General features: G+C 56.9%; 1 protein-coding gene across 2 annotated transcripts in view; it reads left to right on the top strand.

The window, feature by feature from the left end:
• The first annotated feature begins 1,755 nt into the window (after positions 1-1,755).
• Positions 1,756-23,525, top strand: part of BICD2 (BICD cargo adaptor 2) — a 45,359-nt gene continuing 23,589 nt past the window's right edge. For both annotated transcript variants that reach the window (XM_027616231.2, XM_027616232.2), the window contains exon 1: positions 1,756-2,110. In XM_027616231.2, coding sequence (XP_027472032.1) covers positions 1,871-2,110 — 240 coding nt within the window. In that variant the 5' untranslated portion in view covers positions 1,756-1,870. The remainder of the gene's footprint in view (positions 2,111-23,525) is intronic.

A 23,525-nucleotide genomic window follows, 5' to 3' on the forward strand; every position in this document is an offset into this window, starting at 1 on the left:
GAATATTAATGCAAAAATCCTCAACAAAATACTAACCAACCAAATTCTGCTGCATGTTAAAAGGATTATACACCAGGACCAGATAGGATTTATTCCCACAATGCAAGGATGGTTCAACATATGAAAATCAACCAATATAAGGGGCACCTCAACCAATATAAGGGTGGCTCAGTTGGTTAAGTGTCTGCCTTTGGCTCAGGTCATAATGGGATCGAGCCCCACATCAGGCTTCCTGCTCAGCGGGGAGTCTGCTTGTCCCTCTCCGTCTGCCCCTCCCTCTGCTCATGCTCTCTCTCAAATAAACAAATAAAATCTTAAAAAAAAAAAGATGGATGGAACCAGAGGGTATTACGCCACATGAAATAAGTCAATCAGAGAAAGACACTTATCATATGATCTCAGTGATATGAGGAATTTGAGAAACAAGACAGGAGATCATAGGGGAAGGGAGGGAAAAATGAAACAAGATGAAACCAGAGAGGGAGACAAACCGTAAGAGACTCTTCATCTCAGGAAACAAACTGAGGGCTGCTGGAGTGGTGGGGGTGGGAGGGATGGGGTGGCTGGGTGATGGACATTGGGGAGGGTATGTGCTACGGTGAGCGCTGTGAGCTGTGTGAGTCTGATGAATCACAGACCTGTACCCCTGAAACAAATAATGTATCATACATTAATAAAAAAGAAAATCAACTAATGTAGTGTCTCTACATTAAAGAATAAAGGGGGAAAAACCCACATAATCATCTCACTGACGCAGAAAACCGTGTGATAAAATCCAATACTCCTTTATGATAAAAACACTCAACAGACTAAGAATAGAAGGGAACTTCCTCCATATGACAAAGGCCATATGTGAAAAACCCAGTGAACATCGTACTCAGTGGTGAAAGACTGAAAGCTTTCTTCCGAAGATTGGGGAGACGGCAAGGCTGCCCGCTATCCCCACTTCAGTTCAACATAGCACTGGAAGTCCTAGGCGCAGCAATCAGACAAGAAAAAGGAATGAAAGGCATCCAAACTGGACAGGGAAAAGTTAAAACTTCAGATGACATGCTATTCCATGGAGCAAGCCCTGGGTTCCACACCAAAACCCAAAGAAGCAAATAGAGCTAATAAGCAAGTTAAGCGACATTGTAGGATAACAAACCAACACACGGAAACTCCAGAGCATTTCTACGCACTGACAGCGAACAAGGTGGTAAGGAAATTAAGAAAACAATGCCATGTACAATAGCATAAAAAACCACTTAAGGATTAAACCAAGGAGGTAAAGGCTCGTAGGCTGAAAATTAAAAAACACTGCTGAAAGAAATGGAAGAAGACACAAATGCGGGGACACAGGTTCTGAGTCGCCCGGCCAGCAGGACGGTGGAATGCCGATCGTGCAGCAGGCACCCTGCAGGGGCGAGGGCGGACTACAGCCCCCACAATACCTCCGGCTGCAGCGACGGAAGCGACGGCGTTGGAGGCCGGCGGCCTAGGCCAGGGCCAATCACCGCCCGGCGGCGGCGCGCGGCACGACGGGTCTTGTAGTGGGCGCGGGGGCGGGACGAAGGCTTTCACAATACCCGCGGAGGCGGCGACGGAGGCAACGCCTTTAGAAGGGGACCGCCTCGGCGGAGGCCGCAGGCCAATCACGGCCGAGCTGACGGCGCGGGGCACGATGGGCCGTGTAGTCAGCGCGGGCGGGACTACGGCCCCCACAGTGCCTCGCGCGGCACGGAGCGCACTGCGGCTGCGCGGCGGCGACCCGGGCGCCGTCGGGCTGGGCGGCGGCGGCGGCGGTGGCGGCGGCGACGGCGGCCACGGCGGAGCACGGGAGCCCGGCCTGAGCCTCGCTGGGAGCAGCGCGAGCCGGCTGCGGGCCACCATGTCGGCGCCGTCGGAGGAGGAGGAGTACGCGCGGCTGGTGATGGAGGCTCAGCCCGAGTGGCTGCGCGCCGAGGTGAAGCGGCTGTCGCACGAGCTGGCCGAGACCACGCGCGAGAAGATCCAGGCGGCCGAGTACGGGCTGGCGGTGCTCGAGGAGAAGCACCAGCTCAAGCTGCAGTTCGAGGAGCTCGAGGTGGACTACGAGGCCATCCGCGGCGAGATGGAACAGCTCAAGGAGGTGAGGGGCAGGGGCGGCGCCGCCGAGCCCCGACCCCGGCAGCCAGGCCGGGCGGACCCCCGAGCGGAGCCCTGACCCCGGGCTGGGCAGATCCCCGGCCAGCCCTCCAGCCGGGCCGGGCCGGGCCGGGCCAGCACTGCGGCGCCCAGGGTCAGGATGTCCGGCCCCCCCGGCGGGGCTGCAGCGGCCCGCAGGTGTGGTGGACGGCGCGCGTGCGAGAGGTCGGGCCTCCGCGGGCAGGGGCTGCGGGTGGGGCCGTGTCGCCAGCCTGTCTGCTTCTGGCTGCAGGCCTCGGGCCCAGTGGGACGGTGTCCTCTGCGGCGTTGGGCGTCCCGGGTTGGGGGATGGGGGCGTGGGAGGGATGCAGGTAGCTGGCTGGGAGAAGCCCGACCTGGGCCCCCATCTACAGGCAGGTGAGTTCTCCTCTTTTCCGTGAGCGCCTTGAGGCTGGGAGAGGGCCGCGACAGGGGCTGGCCTTGAATGTGGTCCGCCACGATAGCTGCCATGCCCCTCGTCTCTCCTGGGCTCAGCTCCGCGACTGCCCCCCTGATTACTTCTCTGGGATGCAGTTCTTCTCCGCCTACTTCCTGTCTTGGCTGCCGTCCCAGGGTCGGGTGGCAGGTCTGTGGGTGTTTGTCACCGAAGGAGCCTTGGGTCTTCTCTGTGATTTTGGCCCCGGGATGAGGTGGGCCCCCCAGGCTGCCTTCGAGCCTCTCCGGAGAGCTGGGCAGGCCTTCCACGAAGCAGTTCTGGGTGACTTAAACGGCAGCTTCTCTCCCAGGTCTCCCTGACTCCTCAGCCCTGTTGTGGGGGGTGGGCAGGAAGAAGTTGCTTTCTGCGTGGAACGTCCAGGTTTGGATCCAGGCCTAGCTCCTTACCGGTGTTGTGACCGTGGGCTGGAGCCCTAGCTTTTCCTTCTGCAACATTGCCCACCCAGAAAAGATTGGTCTGAGAATTGTATTTTTGAAAAGGCCTGGCACGGTCAGGTGTGTGGCCTGTTGGTTTCTCTGACAGCGTGCCCGTTCCCCGCCAGACACTTCCCTTATCCAGGTGGGCTCTTGGCCCTTGGTCTTGGGATCCACCATGCTCGCTGCCTCCCTGACTGCTCACCTCCTGGCTTGTCTGCTCCCAGTGGCCTCAGGCAGGTGCCTGTACTGTTCAGAGCCTCCCTGCCTCACTGGGACACCAGTAAGGTCCCCTTCTGATAGTGACGAGGAGAGAATGTATTAGCCCACACGGGTGCTTAGGTCTGTGCTAGGCAGATCAGGCGTATGGTTACAATCAGTAAACCAACCGACGTTGGGCGTGGGGGGCAGGTGACAACACATGAGACCCGTGGTCCTGTCGTCTGCTGGCGGGCCCCTTCCAGGTGCGTGCGGTGAGGGGATGCACCTGCAGTGGAGGGAGGCAGGGGGCTGTGAGAATACGGAGCAGGAGTGCCTTTGGCCCCCTTCTGGTCTCTGGTCCTCCCCCCTGCCCTAACTTGCTGAGCACCTCCACACCCCCTGACCCAGCAGCAAGCACAGTCCCTTTCTGTGTTGACAAGCTTACATTCATGTCCACGCTAAGAACAGACCAGAACAGACTGCAGCAGAGAGAACCAGTCCCCACTTAGGGGCCTTTCAGTTATCAGCTCTTTACTGTCACAGACACAGATGTTTTGACCATCGTTTTGTGGGGTGTGTCTGGAGGGTGGCTCCCAGAGGGAATCAGGAGGATGGTGTGTCAGTCCCTACACGTGTTCTTCAAGTGCCTGCTTGCTTAGTTTGATGTCACCTACTAGCTCCTGCAGGAACTGGCCCCTTGGTCTTGGACACACAGCTCCACTCTCCTGATCTCTAGCTCCCCGCACTGTGGGTGCGGCGAGCACAGTTGAGCAGAAGCCAGAGAAAGGAGCATCGGAGTCGCAGACACGCTGCGGGAAGGTAGCACCAGGCCACGCACACCCAGGCCGGCACAGCCTCTCCTCAAGCTCATTCATTGTAGTCAGGGTTTTACTTGGATATGTTAACTCTTTTATTTTATTTTTATTTATTTTTTTATCTTTTTAAGATTTTATTTATTTAACAAAGAGAACACAAGTAGGAAGAGCGGCAGGCAGGGAGAAGCAGGCTCCCCGCTGAGGAAGGAGCCTGATGCCGGGCTCCATCTCAGGACCCTGGGGTCATGACCTGAGCCAAAGGCAGACGCTTAATTGACTGAGCCACCCAGGCGCCCCTGTTAACTCTTATTTTAAAAATCAAGATTTAATGAGACATATTTTGTTGGGTCTTTTTTTTCTCTTATAGAGAGGTGAGCCATTTTTGTTCTTTTAACACTTCATTTCTCAAACTAGAGTTGGTTCAGTTGCTGACAAATTGTATTTCAGACAGAGGTGTTTGCGCTCCCATGCCCGGCCTTTATAGATGGTCCTGTTTGTGAGGGAGGGAAGCTGGCTGGCTGGTCACAGGTGAGTGGCTTTGTGCCCAGGCCCAGGACGAGTGGGCCCCTGTGGTGGCCTTGCAGCCTTTGTGACTTGGTACTTGTGTGTCTTGACACCATGGTGTGTGTGTGCATGTGCGTGCGTGTATGGGGCGGTACCCGCTGGCCCTTTTTGCCTAAGCATTTTTGCTAGTGATTGAACCTGGCTTAAGAAGGGCCCAGTGCATCCCAAGCCCCACTGTGCCCCCTCCCCGCTCCGTGGGGAAGAGAATCGGATGGCCTCTGGTCAGCCAGCCGTGTGGTGTTTGCTGTCCTGAGTGGCCATGCCCTCATCCCGCTCCGTACCCTCTGCTGCAGCTTCAAGGGGGGCAGGTGTGCCGGGGTGGTAGCTCCTGCCTGCTGGGCCCAGGCGGGTGCCCTGAGTTGGCTGGTCCTCGCCTCAGGGATGTGGGGGCTGGAGGGCGTGCCTCAGGCCAGGCAGGGGTCCGAGTGTAGGGTCAGCGCCCTCCCTGCCTTGGGTACCACCTCGGGATCTTGTTTGCGCAGTGTACTTAGGGCCCGGGAAGCAGTGGGTGGAATTTGGTGAGCTGTGGTGTGTCATGGGCTGGGCACGGTGCCCGGCACACAGTAAGTGCTTACTTAGTGTGTGCCAGCTAGTGTCGTCAGCTCCTTCCCTCCCCCTCACTCCGGCCTGGCTCCCCTCCCTGCCATCCCCACAGGAGATTGGGCAGCAGAGCCTGCTGCCTGGGGCCCCGGGCCTGGCTCACCCTGCGCTGTGGCCCTGTGTGTGTCTGCCTTCGCTGCTCTCGCCCATCCCGCCTCCCAGCTCCTGGAAGGCCCGCCCGCCAGCCCGCCTGCCCTTCGAGGCCTGGGTGCTTCTCGCAGCCACCTCTGCCTCCCCTCCGGACTTGCCTGAGCCCGGCTCTCAGCGCTGAAGTCCGTCCGGTCCTGCTCAGCGTGAAGGGCCAGGGCAGAGCTGGTGGGGGCTGTTCTGTCTCCTACACTCACTCCTTCCTTCCCTCCCTCCCTCTCCTACCCTCCTCTCCCAGTGGATGGGGAAACTGAGGTATGGATGGGTGGGGGTGACCGTTTAGAACGAGGTCCTCAGGCACCGGGTCCCCTCAAGGTCTTTGCATAGAAGTTAACAGCTGTGAGTCAGTTTAGTCCCACAGAGGAGGGTGCTGTGAAGGCCTCCCCATTCCCCACTGACTCCTGCAGCCCCCACACCTACCCTTGGGGTCACCACCTTGTATGTCCATCCCACAGCTGGGGAAACCAAGGCACAGAGAAGCCGAGTTTTGCTCAAGGCTGTGAGCCTGTCCCTGTTCCTGCCGAGGAGGGAGGGGTGGTTGGAGGCCTCCTCAAGTGTTTTCTTGGGGGTGGGAAGAGCCCCGACTTGGCTAAAGCCTGTGGGGATTCTCCTGGAAGATGGAGCAGAGTCCTTGGGGCTGGAGTCCCCTGGGGGACCCGCGCCTTCCGGGCTGGCTGTGCAGCCGTCTGCGGTGGGCGGGAAGGGGCCTGACTTGGGGTGGAAGGTGGGGTCTGGCGGGCCCTGGAAGCGCAGGGGTGGCCGTGCCTGCGGGTGACAGTCGAGGGAAGCAGCTGCTGGTGAGCAAGGATGGTGACCAGCTGGCTCCCCATGGCTGCACTGCTGGACGCTCCCCACTTTGCTGCCTCGGAACATGTGTTGGGCAGGGGTCACAAAGCAAACATGAGGGTTCTTCCTCCGTTAGAAATACCAGTTTCCTGCGTTGCCTCCATGTCCCCTCCTGTCCTGTCCGTGGTGACTGGCTGTCACGAGATGCTTCCCGAGATGAGCGGCGGGCGGGAGCCTGAGAGGTACAGCCCTGGCAGGGAAGGAGGTGCTGCACGAGCCGTCCGGGGCCACAGTCTCCACGGTGGCTCCGAGGGAGAGAGTGGACCCTGCCTAGCCCTCAGGAGCCGTGTGGCCCTGGACCAGCGGTCTGCCCATCAGGGTCAGGGCGGGTGACTGTGGCTCTGGGCACTGGGGGCCAGTGACCCTGGAGTACACGGGCAGGCGGTGGTCAGAGAGAGCTGTGGCCAGGGCCGCACGGAGTCCTGCTGGGCTTCCCTGTCACCTCAGGGACCCGAGCCCTTTCCCGGGAGGGAGGAGATCAGTTTCCCCTTGTCAGTGAGGGGCAGTCGCCCGCAGTGACACTTCTCCACGGTGGTGCACTGGGTGACGTGCCGCTGCAAACATTGGGGGTAGAGAAAGGTTGACTTCTACTGAGACAGTGAGGTGAAGCTGGCCAGTGGGCAGGGGCTGGCCAGGACCCCGCAGGCTCTGATGGGCAAGGCCCTCCGGGGCCCCGGAGCCCTCCTCCACAGGGTCTGCCCGTGGGAGGAGGACCCAGAGCTGGGGTTGCAGGGTCACAGGGACGCAGGGCCGTCCGGGCTCAGGCAGGTGATAGTATCGAGGAGGTCTGGGGCCCGGCTTCTTTTTTAGAGCTTAATACATTTCAAGAATTGTACGTCTGCTTTGGGAGCATCGGAAGTTAGCTGTGCGCGGTATGTGTGCGGGAACTGGGAAGGTGATCGATGGCAGGTACAGGGAGCAGCGGGCTGCTTCTTCTCGCCGCCTGTTTTCTTCCCGTGGCCATAGGGCAGCCGCACATCAGTACTCCAAAAAGCAGAGAGCAGCAGCTGTGACGGCTTTCGAAGAGATACAGGTTTGTGTTACGCTTTGGGTTGCAGAGAAGCAGGTTTAATTCACGTGAACGGAGTCTGGGTTTCCGTGGGTCTGGAAGACGCGGTGCACTCTGGTCCAGTCGCTGTGTTATGTGAAATCACTGTGTGGTTGAGTTTTACAGGTTTGCTTTTTAAAAGGCAGTTTGTCTGCATGGCGCCCCTGCCAAGGGCTTGCACCTTCTTGAGGGGAAGTTTTGAGCAGAACCCGAGCAGAGGGAGTCGTGTGGTTGGCGTGTGTCTGCGGCTCCAGCTCGCCTCTTCCTGGGCCTTGCTTCTCTGTAAGCACGACTGTGTGTCGGGCTGAGAAAATAAGGACTCTTTTTTATGGAATGTAGGGTAAGTGTTCATTGCGTTCACAGCTGAACTTTCCTTGACGTTGTCACGATCCGGTCAGGTCCCGTCAGCGTTGGGATTTGCCTGTTTGGCTCAGAAACGTGGCTTTACGAGTGCTCTGTCTGCATCAAGAGCCAAGCAGGGTTCGCTGGGTGCCCCTGGCCGAGGGCCTGTCCTGAGGCCTCCCACCCGCCCTGTCCCCCGCTGGGCCTGGGGCTGCCCTCTCCCACAGGCCCCGCTATTGTCCGCGTGTTCCTTTTTCTTAAAAAGTTGGCAGGACTGCTGCCTTCCACTGGTCGGTGGCCTGGCTCCTGGGTCGCCCATCCGGCACATTTGTGAGACCAGCCTTCTTGTACCTCCCCTGCCCCCTGGGGCCCCTCATCAACCATCGGGTGTGTCCTGACTGACGCAGAGTGATGCCAGCTCTCTGTGACCCAGGAGAGAGGGGCTGGCCTTGTCCCCGCTCCACAGGTGGGGACCTGGGTCAGAGTGAGGGCTCATGGCCCATGCTGTGTGCCAGCAAGGCTTGATGTGACCCGCAGCAGCCCCCTCCCTGGGCCTCGGTGTCCTTGGGTTAGGCCAGCGCATCCCGGAAGCCCTGGCAGGGATGGTGTGAGGGTGCCCCGGGACCTGTTCTGCAGGCCTCGGTCATTTACCGCCTGGGGTCCCCTGGGCATGCTCCCCTCTCCACCTCCCTCACACCCCATCCCATATGCACTATAGCGGTCCAGGCTTGTTTGCCAGCCTGAGGGGCTCCCTGGATGCCCTTGGCTGTGACCCGGGGTGCTCAGAGGCCATGTCGGCCCCTGGATGGGGCAGAGCCAGGCAGGCTGTCTGCTGTTACCCTGTCAGCTAGTACAAAGGCTGGGATTGCAGATGCTCACCCGGTTAGGGAGGGCAGATCCCCACAGCAGCCTAGGGGCAAGTTGTCGCCGGCACTGATGTCCCCCGGCTTTGTCGTTGTGGCCAGCCTGGTGAGGCAGTCCCCTCTGCTACAGTATCTGTTCCAGGAACGGTGGGAGCTGGTCTTGGCCCAGGAAAACAGCAGTCCCAGGACCCCATGTGGGAGCCCACAGGACGGACCTCATGTGTCCTCAGGCTCTTCCTGGATGTGACAGTGTCTCAGACTTTCTGTATTTGTTTTGGGGAGCACTGGGCAGGTGTTTTGCCAAATGTCCCTCAGTTGGGATTTGTCTCCTGTGTTTCTTGGGCTTGGGGTGGGGTGATGGGTTTTTGGGAGGAGGGTCTCAGCAGTGAAGTGCTCTTCTCCCCACATCTCTGGCTGGGTGTTTGTCCAGGTCTCCTCTGCCAGGGCGCCCCTTCCCCCTTTCCAGACCCTTCCTGGACGGGAGCTTCTACCTACATGGTTTGGGATTTTTCTGCATGGGAGACCTGTCTCTTCCCCATTTATTTAGTTACCCATCCAGGGGTTTATATTGCCATTGACTCACAGTTTACATTTGTGTTAGGCTCCAGTACTGCTTGATTTTGTTGTTCACTCGTTCCAGCTTTGGCCCCTGGCAGCACTCCATCCGCTCCTGTGGCCCCTTGACATGTGGTAGTCATGGTGGTTCTGTTCCTCCTCCTTCGTTCCCTCCTTCCTTTCTTTCTTAGCAACTTTTTGGTGCTGCAGGGTCCTCCGGGCTCATCCGTGCCCCAGTGCTGGAATCAGCCATTTCTTCAAGGAGCCTGGTTTCCTTTATGGCAGAAGGTGACAGAAGCCAAGAACTGGGGACCCCTGCGTGGCTCAGTCGGTTAAGCGTCTGACTCTTGATTTCGGCTCAGGTCATGATCTCGGGGTCGTGGGATTGAGTGAGTCCTGTGCTCAGCTCTGAGTCCGCTTGAGAGTCTCTTTCCGTCTCCCTCTGCTCCTGCCCCCGGCACGCACACACACTCTCTCTCTCAAATAAATACATAAAATCTTAAAAAAGAAGCAGCAGCAGCCAAGATCTGGGTGCTGGGTGTTTGCTCTATGCCCTCCCAGCCGACTGAGCCAGGAGACAGGTGTGGGTACACTGGCCCATGCACACACACATCTACAGACATTTCTAGATGGAGCCACCTGTGCATGTGTTAAGCTGAACATGGGTTCATACTGATGTCTCCAGCTCTGGCCCGTCGCCGTGTGCGTCATTCCGGCTGTCTCCCCTTGCTTATCTGTAACCTCCCTGCAGCGGTGAGACACCTGGCTCCCCCACCCGCCACCCAGCTGTGTCACCGCTCTGTGGGAGCGCGGGTGCGCAGGAGGGTCAGAACTGCTGACCTGTGCCCGTGTCACCTAGAGCAGAGTGCTTCTCTGCCTTTGGTCTTCTGTGCTTCACCTGGTTGCAGATAAGGTGCTTGAGCAAACACCGTGTTCCCCATCCCCTTCAGTGAGGTCTCTTCATCCATTTGAAATACAGTTAGACTGCTCAGCACATACTGTGTTCCTTCCTAGGATCCCCCAACTTCTTCAATGATTTTTTTAAAATTTGCCTACATTTTTCTGTGGATATACCCACCCTTTGTTTATCTGTCCAGACTGGGCATCTTGGTTGCTTCCAGCTTTGCACGATTATGAATAAAGCTGCTGTAGACACCTGTGTACAGGTGTTTGTGTGGGGTACTTGTACTGGGCATGTGATCACTGGATGGAGTTCGTTTAGTCTTGCAAGAAATCCCCGAACTCTCCCGCAGCGGCTGCGCAGGTCTGTGTCCCTGCAGCCTGACCGTGCGTGCCTGCTGCTTGCTGTGCGCATCAGCATCCAGCGCGGTCGGTGCTCCGGGTTTGGCCTTTCCAGGAAGCGTGAGTGCCATCTTGCTGGCGCCCCCCGATGACGCTCGATGTGGAGCGGCTTGTCATGGGCTCGTTTGCTGCCTGTGTCCTTGGTGACGTGTCGGCTCTCATCTGTGGCTCATTTGGGAAAATTGAGTCGTTTCTTACTGTTTTAGGAGTTCTTGATGTATTTTGGACACAAGTCATAGTTTGCAAGTAATTTCTCCCCAGCTGTGGCTGGTCTCTTCCCTCTCGTAGCAGGGTCTTTCACAGAGCGGTTTTAGCTTTCATGCCATCTTGCTTTTGTGGCTTGTGCTTTTGGTGCTGAGATCTGCATCCCCAAACCCAGGATCGCACTGATTCTTCTGCTGTGTTTCTGTCTGGAAGTTCTGTCATTTTATGTTTAGGCTTGGTCTTGAGTTAGTTTTTGTGAAAGGCATAAAGGTGTGTCTGGACTCACTTTCTCGCATGGGGGTGTCTGGGTGTTGCAGGTTTGTTGAAGAGACTGGACTGGTTTTTGCTCTGTTGTACCCCCCAAGGTCCGTTCACCCGCCAACTGCAGGTGCTCTGTTCTGTCCCATTGTTCTGTGCAGGTACCCTTTGGATCATAACTGTCTTGTGTGTTACTGGTTTTACTGGGTTTCCGTCTTTTCATGTGTCCCCTCAGCCCTGGGGGTTTTGTTTTGTGACCCTGCACCTGACAGGGGCCTGCTCCCCAGGTCTTCACCCCTGCGCTGATGAGGTTGGTTGTGGTCACTGACAACCTGTGATTGTCCTTTTTTTAAATCTTGACAAAAAGTAACAGAATGCACATGGTTAAAAAGAAAAATCACCAGCATGGTTGGTGAGATTCTTTTTTTTTTTTTAAAGATTTTATATATTTATTTGAGAGAGAGAATGAGAGAGAGCACGAGAGGGGTTAGGGTCAGAGGGAGAAGCAGACTCCCCGCCGAGCAGGGAGCCCGATGTGGGACTCGATCCCGGGACTCCAGGATCATGACCTGAGCCGAAGGCAGTCGCTTAACCAACTGAGCCACCAAGGCGCCCGGTTGGTGAGATTCTTGATAAAAGACCCGTGTGGTACGTCTGTGTCCTTGTGCCCTCGTCCCTGAAGGAGGTCCACAGGGCAGCGTCTTCATGTAGTTTTCCTTCCCTTGGGGTTCAGCCCAGTGAGGGTTGACTTTATTCCTGATAAACCAGCCCAGTGATCTGCTAAACTTAAGCAGCCTGTGCATTTGAGTTGTGCATTAAGACCAGCCAGTGGTCGGACCTGAGACCCGGTCCCCATGGGTGTTCCACTGGCTGCCTGCCCCAGGGCCGCTCTGTCTCTCCAGAAGTGTTTGGGTTCAGGTGCCTCTGCTATCATTTCAGGTGCCCACCACCCTCTGGGAACCTCTTTCCAGCCTGTTGGGGCCCTCGGTCTGGCCTCTCCCTGTGGCTGCTCCTCGTCGCCAGCTTTGGGACAGGTCTGCAGGAACCCCCTGGATTTATGGTCGGCCCAGGTGGGGCTCCCACATGCTCTTGCTGCCAAGCACACCTCTCTGCGCTCTCTCAGTGCCTCCCTTTCACTGCGGGATGCCCTTCTGTGCTGGCACCGGCCCCCCTGTTTTCAGGACTGAGGTGTGGCTGTGAAGCTTGGCGAGGCCCAGGGTGCAGGGCGGCAGTTGGCTGCAGTTTACAGGGTGGCCGCTCACATGACACAGTGCTGGTGCTGTTGTCATGGCGGTGAGGTGGCCCCGGCGGTCTCCACAGGAGGGTCCTGGAGTGGAAATGTGGGCCATGTGCACACTGCGAATATGTCAGCACAGGATGGGCCTGACAGCTGCACCCCCCCCGGACAACCTCAGGTGTGCGGAGTGGAGGGCTGGGAGACCAGGCCGTGGGAGCCCCTCACGGCAGGGGACCCTGCACCCGTTCCTGGGGGGCACCTGGCACTAACCCTAGCAGAACAGGATGCCAGATTCGGGGGCTACTCTGAGACCCAGTATCTCGCCCTGGCCACAGCTGCGGACACGTTTGTCCCCAAGTTCGCAGGCTCTGGGTCCTGAGGTAGGGTCTCTGGCCACTTGCTGACCATGTGGCTTGCTGGGTGTCCCTTCCCCGTGCGGCTAGTAACGGAGAGGACGTGCTGAGATTAGAGATGGAGCGAGCCCACGGGGGCTGCTGTCCTGGGGTCTCCAGCCCCGGCCATCCGGGGGGCATGGGGCAGACGGGGGCCAGGCAGCTGTTTGTTTGGCCGTGGCCGCAGGCTGCCCAGTGGGGCTTGTGGTGGCTGGTCGGTGGTGCGGGAACACAGGGGCTTGCCCCTGGCTCTGGGACTGGCCTCTGGGTCCACCCAGGTCCCTGGGGACCGCCCCAGCCCTGAGGCTCAGCTGGCCAGAAGCCTGCCTGCTGACACTGAGGCAATTAGGATGTAATCTTCTCTAAATGCACCGATTCTGGCTAAATCCCTCCCGCCCAGGAGTGGATTCCCAGCTTTCTAAAAGCAGCTTAATGTTTGGACGCTGCCCAGGGCAGCTGGGGTGCGTGGTTGGCGATGGGACTAACGTGGGTGGATGGGACGGGCGGGGGTGACAACCGTCCGTCGGCAGCCGCGTTCTGTTCCCATGTGGGCGTCAGTCCTCAGGTCTGGTTTGTCTGATCCCCACAGCCAGTGTGCAGGTCCCCCAAGGGGAAACTGAGGCCAGAAGCCACGCAGTGGGAAGGGTGGGTCGGCGGAGGACAGATGTCACACCTGGTCCACTTGGGCCTGGGACAGGGTTGGGCCCTTGGCACACTGGTGCGATGGGTGAGGGTTGTCAGCTGGGCAGAGTTTGTGTGCGTGTGCCCACAGCCTCCATCTGCCCCCCATTCCCAGGAGGGTGTCCCCAGTGCCAAGAGGAAGTCCCTCTTCTCTGGAGGAGACTCCCAATTGCCACGAGGGGGCTGCCCCCCTTCCCAGGGTGTAGGTTCCCAATCCAAAGAGGAGGTCTGCTCTCTAGCTGCCTCAGAACCACCCCCCCGGAACCTGTAGCACCTCCAGCCTTCCCAGCACACAACCTAGCCCCGGTGTATTCACTGGACCTGTTGTCCCCACACGCCCACTTGTCATGTGGGCCCATCACCCCCGCAGGGTCCCCATGTCCTCCCTGGCCTCCGGGCCATGCATAGGCATTTACTGAGTATCTGTCACTTGCCAGGCGTCAGCTCGCCTGATCCCACTGAGGAGGTGCACACCTGGTGCTAGGCATGGGGTGCCCCGGGCCCACTGGTGTTTGCATTCCCACAGGCCAGGCCTGCCCCGGCCTACACTGTGTATTTGGGGGTTCGGGCCCTTCCTTCCCCAGCTCGACTCTCTGTCTGTGAACCGAAATGGTAAGAGTACTGGTCTTCGGGTGGTGTTGGACTGAGGGAATTCACAGGCTCCTGCTGGCCGTTCCGTGTCTCCCACTTGTTGGGATTCACTGTGAGGTGGGGCTGAACCCTTCACGTGGTGGGTTGGATCTCGAGGATGGAAGATTCCAGAGCGTCTCTGGCTGCTACCCAGATGATTCTGTCTTGTAAGCAGCCCTCATTTTTGACATGGGTGCGTAACTCACCTATAAGGAGATAAAAGAGTTGCTTGTGCTCCCATGGCTGCCCCATCAGGAGGGTCACCAGCAGGTGCCTTCGCACCGCCTGGCCGCAAGAGCCCTGCTGGCCTCTGCAGCGATCATGTTCTCTTGCAGACCTTTGTGTTAATGGTTGGCTTTCTGTCCGAGTCGGGTGCCAAGTTGGTGCCTGAGTCACCACACCTCCCCCTTGGGAACGTAGGGGTTACCGGTGTGCAAGGCTCTGTGTGCACCTGCACGCTTGCCTTTCCTGGTGATTTCCATGAGTGGAACCCATCTGCCCTTGTCCAGGACAGACACGCACGGATAGCCGCCCTGGCCCCTGGCAAAAAGGCCAGGCCCTCCTCGGGCTCTGCAGCTTCAGTTACCCAGTGCCTGGGGGTGCAGGGCCGTGTGCCAGGAGGGAGATAATCTCCGTAAGTCGTTTGAAGTGGGGCTGAGGACCAGCGTGACCAGCCTCAGCCAGATCTGGGGATTAACAGACACTGCCCCAGTAAACCACAACATTCCAGATTCCAGGCCCGAAACCCCAAGACTGAGAAGGGCCGCCTAGCAGGTGCGCCTGCACCTGTGAACAGATGTTTCTGACTCCCCGGGTGATTTTTGAGGCAAGGCAGCTAAATAGGGCTAGGTGTTGGTTCTGCCCTCCGATCTCTGCCTCTCTCCTGCCTTCTCTCGCGGCTGTACCTGGGAGGTGATAGGGAGTCACTTGCTCTCAGAGTCTGGTTTCTCTGGCCTGTGCAAGGAGAACTTTCCCATGAGAGAGAAGCTAATGGGCTCCCATTGGCACAGACTGTGAAGTGCTCAGGGCTTAGGTTGTTTCCTGAACCTCCCCCCCCAGGGCCTCTCCCATCTGTGGCATCTCCTCTCTGGACCCAGTCAGAGCTGGAAGGGTGCAGAGTCCTGGTGGGGGGCTAGGAGGTTTGGGAGCTGAGCCACTCCTCTGAGCAGGACTGTGGGCTGGGCCTTGGAGCCGCTCTGTTCTGGGTGCTGCGTGAGCACCGCTTGTGCCTCGGGGCCTTCCTCAGGGACGTCTGTCCTGTACGCATCCCTTGGTTGCTGGCTTCAGCCCCCTTATGCCCCCTGCAACCAGTCCTTTGTTGACTGGCCATTTGGAGACACTCCTTTGTGAAGAGCCTGTTCAGGACCATCACCAGCGTTTCTGGAAGGTGTCTGCCTTTTTCTTACTGATGCGTTGGAGTTATCTGGATGTGGATCCTCCCGTCATCTGGTAGTAAGTTCTGACGCTGGTGCAGCAGGATGCGCGGCTGAGGGGTGGGGTGGCCCGGAGCCCCAGTGGTCCTCTCCTGGGGACAGCTGAGGCCTCCGCCTCTCAGAGCCTTACTTTCTTCCTCCAAAAAAACGTGAACGCGAATCCTCCTGAGAACTTTGAGGCTGGCATTAAGTGAAATGATATGGTGAAGGCACTAATGTGAATGGTGGCCAGTATTGTTACTGTTATGGGTCTTTTAACGGGAGGGGACCACACACCCATTGGGACAGCTAATCAAAGACAGCAAGTGTTGATGACGCTTGATGCGGAGAAATCAAAACCCACACTTGGCCGGTGGAAAGTAAGATGGTCAGCTGCCTTGGCAAATGGTTTGGCAGGTCCTTGAAGCGTTAAACACAGAGTCACCATGCGACCTAGCGGTTTGCCCCTGTGTGTATGCCCAGGACACCCAACACAGCGTCCACACAAATGCTCCGTGAGTGTTCAGAGAGGCATCGTTCTGAGCAGCCCCGAAGCGAAGTGAAGCGAAGGTACGTGCCACACGTGGGTGAACCTTGGAACGCGATGCTTCCAAGGGCTTCCAAGAGGCCAGTCACAGTGGTCACATCGTGGGAGGTGCCCCTTCTGTGAAGTGTCCCGAATAGACAGACCTGCAGGCACAAATGTACACTGGTGGTTTTTAGGGTCTGGGGCAGGGGAGCCGGGGAGCGACTGCTGGTAGGGGTGAGGTCTTCTTTTTGGGGTGTTAAGAACGTGGCAGTCGTGATAATGGTTGCACCACACCCCTGTGAATATGCTAAAATCCACTGATTTGTACCCATGGAAAGGGTCCATGTTACGGCATGTGAATTACACCTTTACAGCTTTTTAGGAGGTGAGGGGGAGAGTCTTTCTGCTTGCTAATGGTCAGGATAAATTTCACCGCTGCTCTGCCATGATCCCAGAGGGTCTGGGGCAGCTGTCTCCAGCCGTGTGGTGGTGCTGCCTGCGTGGCATGGGGCCCCCCTCCTGCTCCGGCTCAGTCATCCCACCAGAGTTGCTGTCCTTTCCTATGACTAAGTCTTGGGATTCTAGTTAAGGTAGTATCCAAGGGTTACTGTGTTTTGATGTTGCGATGATAAATTGTTTCTTATTACGTACCCCTACCTAACAAGAGATCTGTCAGCGAGCTTTCTGGAGGTGTTCCTCGTTGCATTTCCTGGGTGAAATCACCACCTCTCATCCTTTCTTCCGTGTCTCCCAGCCTCTGTGATGTGTGGGCACAGATTCCCTTGCCTTGTCCTTTGCAGGGGCGGGACCCCAGGGCTTGTCCGATATTTACTAACGCGCTCACCTTTGGTGAACGCCAGCTCTCATCTGTCTAGATGGACTTACTGGTGCGCAGATGCTCTTGCTATGATGTCAGGAAGAAAGCTCCCACGTCCATTTTGTAGAGCTTTGGCTGAGCAGTGAGGCCGGTCGTAGTGGGTGCATCTTCGTGGGGTCGGGGTTCTTGCCTTTCCGCACCTTACTCTGTCGGTGGCAGGAGTGTGTGTAGTCGCCTTCCGACATGCTGTACGGCCAGCTATACAGGCTTGCTTACGCTGATCCCTGCCAGGCCCCGAGTCAGTATTTTTAGAACTGAACTGTGGTGGTGCTGCTGGTTTGGCGTTCCCGGTGAAGCATAGCTCTGTTTCCTGGGGCCTCCCAAGTCTCTGAGCGCACCTTCGGCGTGGGTACCGTTGGGCCCCCTGTGCAGGGAGGATTGGGGGGCTCCTGGCTGAGCGTGTCCACTGAGCCCAGGGTGCCCGCCCCCTGTCCTGTCTCATGCTGGGACTGGACGTGGTGGTGACCAGCGAGGCTCTGGGGTCCAGCCCCGGCCCTGCCCCAGCGAACACATCATCTTGGGACTGAGGGGCAGGTGCCCCACGCAGACCACCACCCCAGATAAAACCATCGCCAGGTGGAGAAAAGATACCAGCTTAGTTGCTTTTGCTTTTTTATTTTGCTTTTGGGCTTTTGCTGTGACACTTCCCTTTCTGAGACTTGTCTGTTTAGTTTGTTGAGTCTCTGTGTTTCTTTTTATCACTAAAGTGTATTTTAGCGCATCCCCTTCCCCGGCACAGTACTGTTTTGGCAGTGATCCCCAAGTGCTAATAGGAGATGTTTCTGTTTTTTGTTAACTCGGTTTCCTGGTGTTTGTTCTCTGTGGCCTCTTTGGTACAAATATTAGTGAAGAGATCAGTTTTCATGTGTTGGGGTGCATGCTAATATATTTTTAAATAGAACAGTTTAGATTTATAGAAAACTTGAGAAGCAACTATTTTTATTTTGCTCTACCCTGGCACACGACATGCATGTGCGACTTCTTCTGTTGAGATCATTATGAGGTCAGCCCATCCTGTCGTCGTACTGTTTCCTTTGGGAAACTCTCTGATTGGAAAGAAGCTGTGCCTTTCATCCTGCTGTTGCGTCTTTTCTGTGTTGACGCTAATTCTGATTGACTTGCATAGTGCTAAATGTCCCTAGACTCTGGATCTTTGTCCAGTTGATACGGTCTTGCAGTATTGCGTATTTAGTGCCAGGCTGTTTGCGCCGTGAATGCCGTGTGGATAGGATTGATCAGTCTGCGATGGAGACTTTACTTCCTTAGTGCTATAAAATCTTTATGCCGTAACAGCACCACTGGGCTTGTATATGTACCCAGTTCATGGGCCTCAACCCTGCTTGTGTTTAATGAGGCTCCTGTGGGGCTGGTGGGCTTCTGCAGAAGGAGCTGACCATGCAAAAGTGCCTGAGTCACAGTGTCGCCCTGGAGTCCCCAGATCCTCGTGACTTGAGTGAGTGCGGCAGCACCGTGGCCTACGTGTACCAGTTTTGACGGGAGTCTGTCGGTCAATCCATATCTGTTGAGCATAGGCTGCAGCTGGTTGGCATTGGACTTGAGTTGCTGTTTCTTCTTCCTTGTGGCTCCCACGGCTGCTTGCCCTCCCTCGGGGCAGAAGCAGGTGACGAAGCCCTGACCCCTCCACCCCCACGTGCTGCTGGGCCTGCGTGACCCACTGGAAGGCTCTGGGGACACACTTGCTCTGAGAAGCTGCTCTGCAGGACAAGATTCTGGTAGACACCATTTTGAACTGGAAAAGAGGTGAGGGACGCCTTAGGGGCTCCTCACTCTGCTTGAGACCATTGGTGAACTGAGGGAGTGATTCTGGCCATTCTGAGGTTCCCGGGGTGCCAGGCTTTGGGTCCCCAGCTGGGACAGAGTTGTCTGGGGGCCTGGCAGTGTCTGTTGTCTTCCCAGGCACACAGTAAGCATGCCAAAGCTATGGGGAGGGGGGCAGGAAGACAGGTGGCTGGCAGGACTTGGGGGTTCCTGGGACACCGCCATCCTGGTGCAGCTTAGTGGCCCTTCGGGGAAAGGGGGGGTGCACCGTGGGTGGGTGAGTCTGGGTCAGGCCAGGAGTTCCAGCACCGGGGGCGCCGAGAATCCTAGATCCCAGTCTCACTGTGGAAATGGCTTCCTGGACCTACGCCTTCCCTCCTCTGGTTTTCTCTGGCTTGGCGGGTGCTGTGCCCGCTGCCTCAGACGGCCAGACTGGTCTGGGAAGAAAGCTCCTCCAGAGCAGCCCCACCTGGAGGCCTGCTTCCCGCCCTGCTGATGCAGGCCCTTCTCCAGGAAGCCAAGCCCCACCTGGGGTCAGGAGCAGGCTCGTTCTGTCTCTCTGTGCAGACCTGTTTCTGGGCCCCACGCATGTGTGTCAGAAACTAAGGGTCAGCCTCTGTGGGTCAGGGCGGATGACCTGCTGCTGATCGTTCTCTTTGGGGGGCAGACGGCGAGGCCACTGCAGAGCAGATGAACAGCCCTCTGGGGCCACATGGGTGGGGGCAGTCCCTTGGGGGTTGCTCTTCTAGCTCGACGAGTCCTGTTTCTCCTGGGCCTGGTCCCACCAGCTGCCTCAGCACTGGGCCGGGCATGTCGTGCACAGCCCAGTGTGCCATGGGCACCGCCCCGCTCGTGCCCGTGCTCCTGCCGGCCGGGTGCTGGGCTCTGCCACAGCCGAGGAGGAAGGGGCTTCTTGTCCAGGGCTCCTCCCAGGCCTGACCGGACTCGGGGACAGGCCCTTCCAGCATCCACTTAGAGTTCTTGTATAACAAGCACAGAAAGTGGATGCCAGATGATGAGGAGGTGCTGGCTCAGACTGGGGGTCCGCAGACGGCTGCCGTAGGGCCACGTGTGGCCACCGGCCGGGGCTCGTAAACAGAGTTTCACTCCTTTGTGTTGTTGTGGCTGCTTGCACCCCACAGGACGAAGTAGGGAGTTGTTGCCACAGACCTCACGCCAGTGTGATGGTGAATTTTGTGTCAGTTTGGCTGGGCTAAGGGACACCCAGTTGTTGGGAAACAGGACTCTTGGGTGTGTCTTTCTGGAAGGGATTAGCTTGTGATTCTGTGTGGGCGGGCCTCATCCAGTCCCTCTGGCCCCGTGGAGCAAAAATGGGAAGGGTGAATTCTCTTTCTCCCTGGGCTGGGACATCATCTTCTGTCCTCGGGCCTTCAGACACCACCTCCAGCTCTCCTGGGTCTGTCTCTGGCTTGCAGACAGCCGACTGTAGGACTTCCCCACTTCTGTAACCGCCCGAGCCAAGTCCTGTAATAAATCTCTTGTGTCCCTACTGATGTGTTTTCTGGGGAACCCTGACTGGTACAGATTTGGTGCCAAGTGTGGAGCTGCTTGGGGTCTTTTCCTGTTTCCCCCCCATCCCCACTCTCCCATCTTTGTCCCTGCACTGGATGACCCACTCAGAGGGGCTGCCTGGCCTCTCCCTCCGGGTGGGGCAGGATCCGAGATTGGGGCCTCTGTAGGGACCTCATCTCCTTGAGGGGCCTGTGCCCTGAGCTGGGCCGCTTAGGGACAGGCTGACGGAGCCTTTTGCCTGGAAGGTGCACATACTCCCTACAGGCAGCAGGCTCTCCGTCCCCAGCTGGTTGCTGACCTGTGTGTGGACCTGGGACCCAGGGACCCTCTCTGAGCCCTACCTCTCGTGCCCATGGCCTCAGGACAGTGGCCCCAGCACCCTCCCAGCTGCTTCAGCTTCCCCATTCAGGTATGTTCCAGTACAACTTCACCTGCGGAACCAGGCCTGGGCAGATGTTGGGCAGATGTGGCTGGCTGGGCTGCAGCGTGCTGACTCTGGGCCAGGGGTGCTATTCAGGGGGTCAGCAAAGCTCTTATCCCACATGGTCTCTGCTTCTCTGCCCTTCTTTTGTCTCTGGATCTCAGCCTCATTGGGGTATTGGGGGCCCGGTGATGGCCGGGTATCTGGGGCCCCCATGTACCAGTGGGGACTGTTGGGGGTCTCGGCATGTTGGTGCTGGCCGGAAATGCTGTGTGTGTGTGTGTGTGTGTGAGAGAGAGAGAGAGAGAGAGAGAGAGAGAGAGACCATGCTCAGAGCTGCATGCATCGCATCGTCACCTCATGGCCAGCCTAGGAGGAGGAGGCTGCAGCACACTGGGACTGGTGTGATTGCAGCCAGGCAAGTGAGGAAGGTCTGGCCAGGGACCAGCCCGGAGCTGTCCCCCACCTCCTGTCGCCTTGGCTCCTCTGGGGAGACAGGAGAGTGGGGACACCCTGCGGGCACCCTGAGCTCCTGCCCAGCCCCCCTGGGGGAAGCCCCGGGCCAGATTCCCCCTGCTCCCTGCTGCAGCCGTCTGCCTCAGCTGGGCCTTCCTGCCCAGGCCCTCCCTGCTGGAAAAGCACCATGGCTCCTGAAGCTTTGGGAAGAGCTTGACACCTCCTGCCCAGGCTGTGCTCACACGCTGCTTCCTCCACTCCCCACGGCCCAGCCCGGGGACCCTCCACACTGGGCAAACCCAGCCCCCCCGGTCCCCGCCAAGTCTGGCCCTGAGTGCAGGTGTCTGTGGTGTCCACAAGGGCAGGGATGAACTTGAGGTAGGACTGGTTGTGACCTCATGCCTGGGCTTGCGGGGCCATGTTGGGGCTCGCCAGGCTGGGTGTGCCCCGGAACCCGTGTCAGGAACAGTGTTGCCCCACCCGTGGCCAGGGCAGCCTCTGTGGGAACCTCACAGCGCTGCTGCTGGTAGCTCCAGGGCCACTAGCTCAGAGCCCGGATGTGCGTCTTGGGGTTCAGGAGGGTGCCACCTTTCTTCCTCAGAGCAGCCAGGGACATTTGGGGACCCTCCAGTGGACACTGGCCTGGGAGGCGCACGGCAAGGCAGGGGATGCTTTGAGGATGCCCGTGGCCACCGCTGGATACCGCCGTCCGATGGTGGACGCTGCTGCTCTGTGCGCTTCCTGGGACGGGGAGGCAGGTTTCGAGGTGCTGCACGAAGCGGGTGAGGATGCTTTGGTCAGAAGAAATCCAGGACTGAATGACCGGGGGCACGGCCTTCACATCTCAGACCCGCAGCCTCCCAGCCTGTGAGCTGGGGCAGCGAGCACACTTCCCACTGGGGCAGGAGGCCTGTGGGAGGACAGCTGCCGGGAGGTGTCGCTGAGTGAGCTCCAGGATCTGAAGCTAGGGCGTAGGAGCTCCCCCTGCCGGCCTCCCCGCGCCCTCTCAGCGCGGTGTCGCCGCTGCCGCAGGTGCTCCCGCCGACTCTGTGACGACCTAGGAGTGGACGGTGTGCCTTCTCTCAGGTGCGTCTGCTCTGCTCTTCGTCAGGAAGCCGCCCGAATGCTCGCTCAGCGGCCACACCGCTGTCCACGCCCGTGGCTGGCAGTGCGGGCCGGCCCACGCGTTCTCCTGCGTGTGCGCTGGCATCTCCCAGTCCCCGATTCTTGCCGTGCGCGTCTTCTTGGGGAGGTGTCTGTTCAGTTCCTCGGCTCATGTTTTATGGGGTTGTTTCTCTCACTGAGTTTTGAGAGCTCTTATATATATTTTAAAGATTTTATTTATTTACTTGGCAGAGAGAGACACAAACACAAGCAGGGGGAGTGGGAGAGGGAGAAGCAGCCTCCCCGCCGAGCAGGGAGCCCGATGAGGGGCTCGACCCCAGGACCCCGGGACCGTGACCTGAGCCGAAGGCAGATGCCCAACGACGGGGCCACCCAGGCGCCCCGAGAGCTCTTATATTTTGGATGGAAGTCCTTTATCAGATGTGTGATTTGCCTAGATTTTTGTTCAGTCTGTGCCTGGTCTTTGCATTGTCTTTTTTTTTTAATGAAAAGAGTTCTGGAGATTTGGTTGCACAACAGTGTGAATGTCATCAACGCTACTAAACTGTCCACTTAAAAATGGTGAAGACAGTGAATTTTATGTTGTGTATTTTACCTCAATTTAAAAAAAAGTTTCCTGATTTTAAACAAAACTTGCTGGTGAATTACTTGTTTTATCATTGTTGTTTGACTTTCTTCCTGGCAGTGCTTTTTGTCTAGGAGGCTCATTTTGTCTGCTGTTGACATAACCGTGTCAGCTTTCTTACTGTTACTTGGTGTGTCTCTGTTTCTTTACTTTCAGCTTTCTTTATCCTTATTTTTATTCTGTATATGTATCAGAGTAGCATATAGCTGGAATTCGTCTGGGAATAGTGTCTTGTATCCAGCTTGAGAATCTTTTTTTAGATTTATTTATTTATTTTAGGGAGAGAGTGGGGGAAGGGCAGAGGGAGAGAATCTCAAGCCGACTTTGTGCTGAGCGCGGAGCCCCACACAGGGCTAGAACTCATGACCCTGAGATCATGACCTGAGCTGAATCCAAGAGTCGATGCTTAACTGACTGCACCACCCAGGCGACCCTGTTTGTTTTTTTTAATCTGATCACTGTAACATGGGTTCCCAGTGTCTTCAAAAATCATGTGTATTTATTTATGTTTCTCACCAAAGTATATGAAAATAAAGAATTTAGATTGCCAAAACTGCTATTATTAATTTTATAAATTAATAAAACTCAATAGAATTAAAATTTTAAAATTAAAATTAAAAACTCAATAGAATTACCTTTTTAAATTGCTTTTTTTTTTTTTTAACCCCCTTTACCTATTTCTGGCTCTTTGCGTAACCACTAATAACCACTAATCCATTCTCTGTATCTGTGAGCATGGCTTTTGGTTTTTCTTAGATTCTACATATAAGAGAGATTGTGCAGTATTTCTTTCTGATTTATTTCACTGTGTCTAATGCCCTCGAGGTCTACCCTTCTCTTGTCTTTCAAGCAGCAGAAATTCTTAGTTTTGAAGTCCAAATTACCAGTTTTTTAAATAGTTCATGTCCAAGGTCACAAACATTTTCTCTTGTTTTCCCCTGGAAGTCTTATACTTTGAATGTTTAAGCTTATGACCCATTTTATTTATTTATTTATTTATTTTAAAGATTTTATTTATTTATTTGACAGAGACACAGCGAGAGAGGGAACACAAGCAGGGGGAGTGGG

This window comes from Zalophus californianus, chromosome 13 (assembly GCF_009762305.2).
Source record: "Zalophus californianus isolate mZalCal1 chromosome 13, mZalCal1.pri.v2, whole genome shotgun sequence".
NCBI lineage: Eukaryota > Metazoa > Chordata > Mammalia > Carnivora > Otariidae > Zalophus > Zalophus californianus.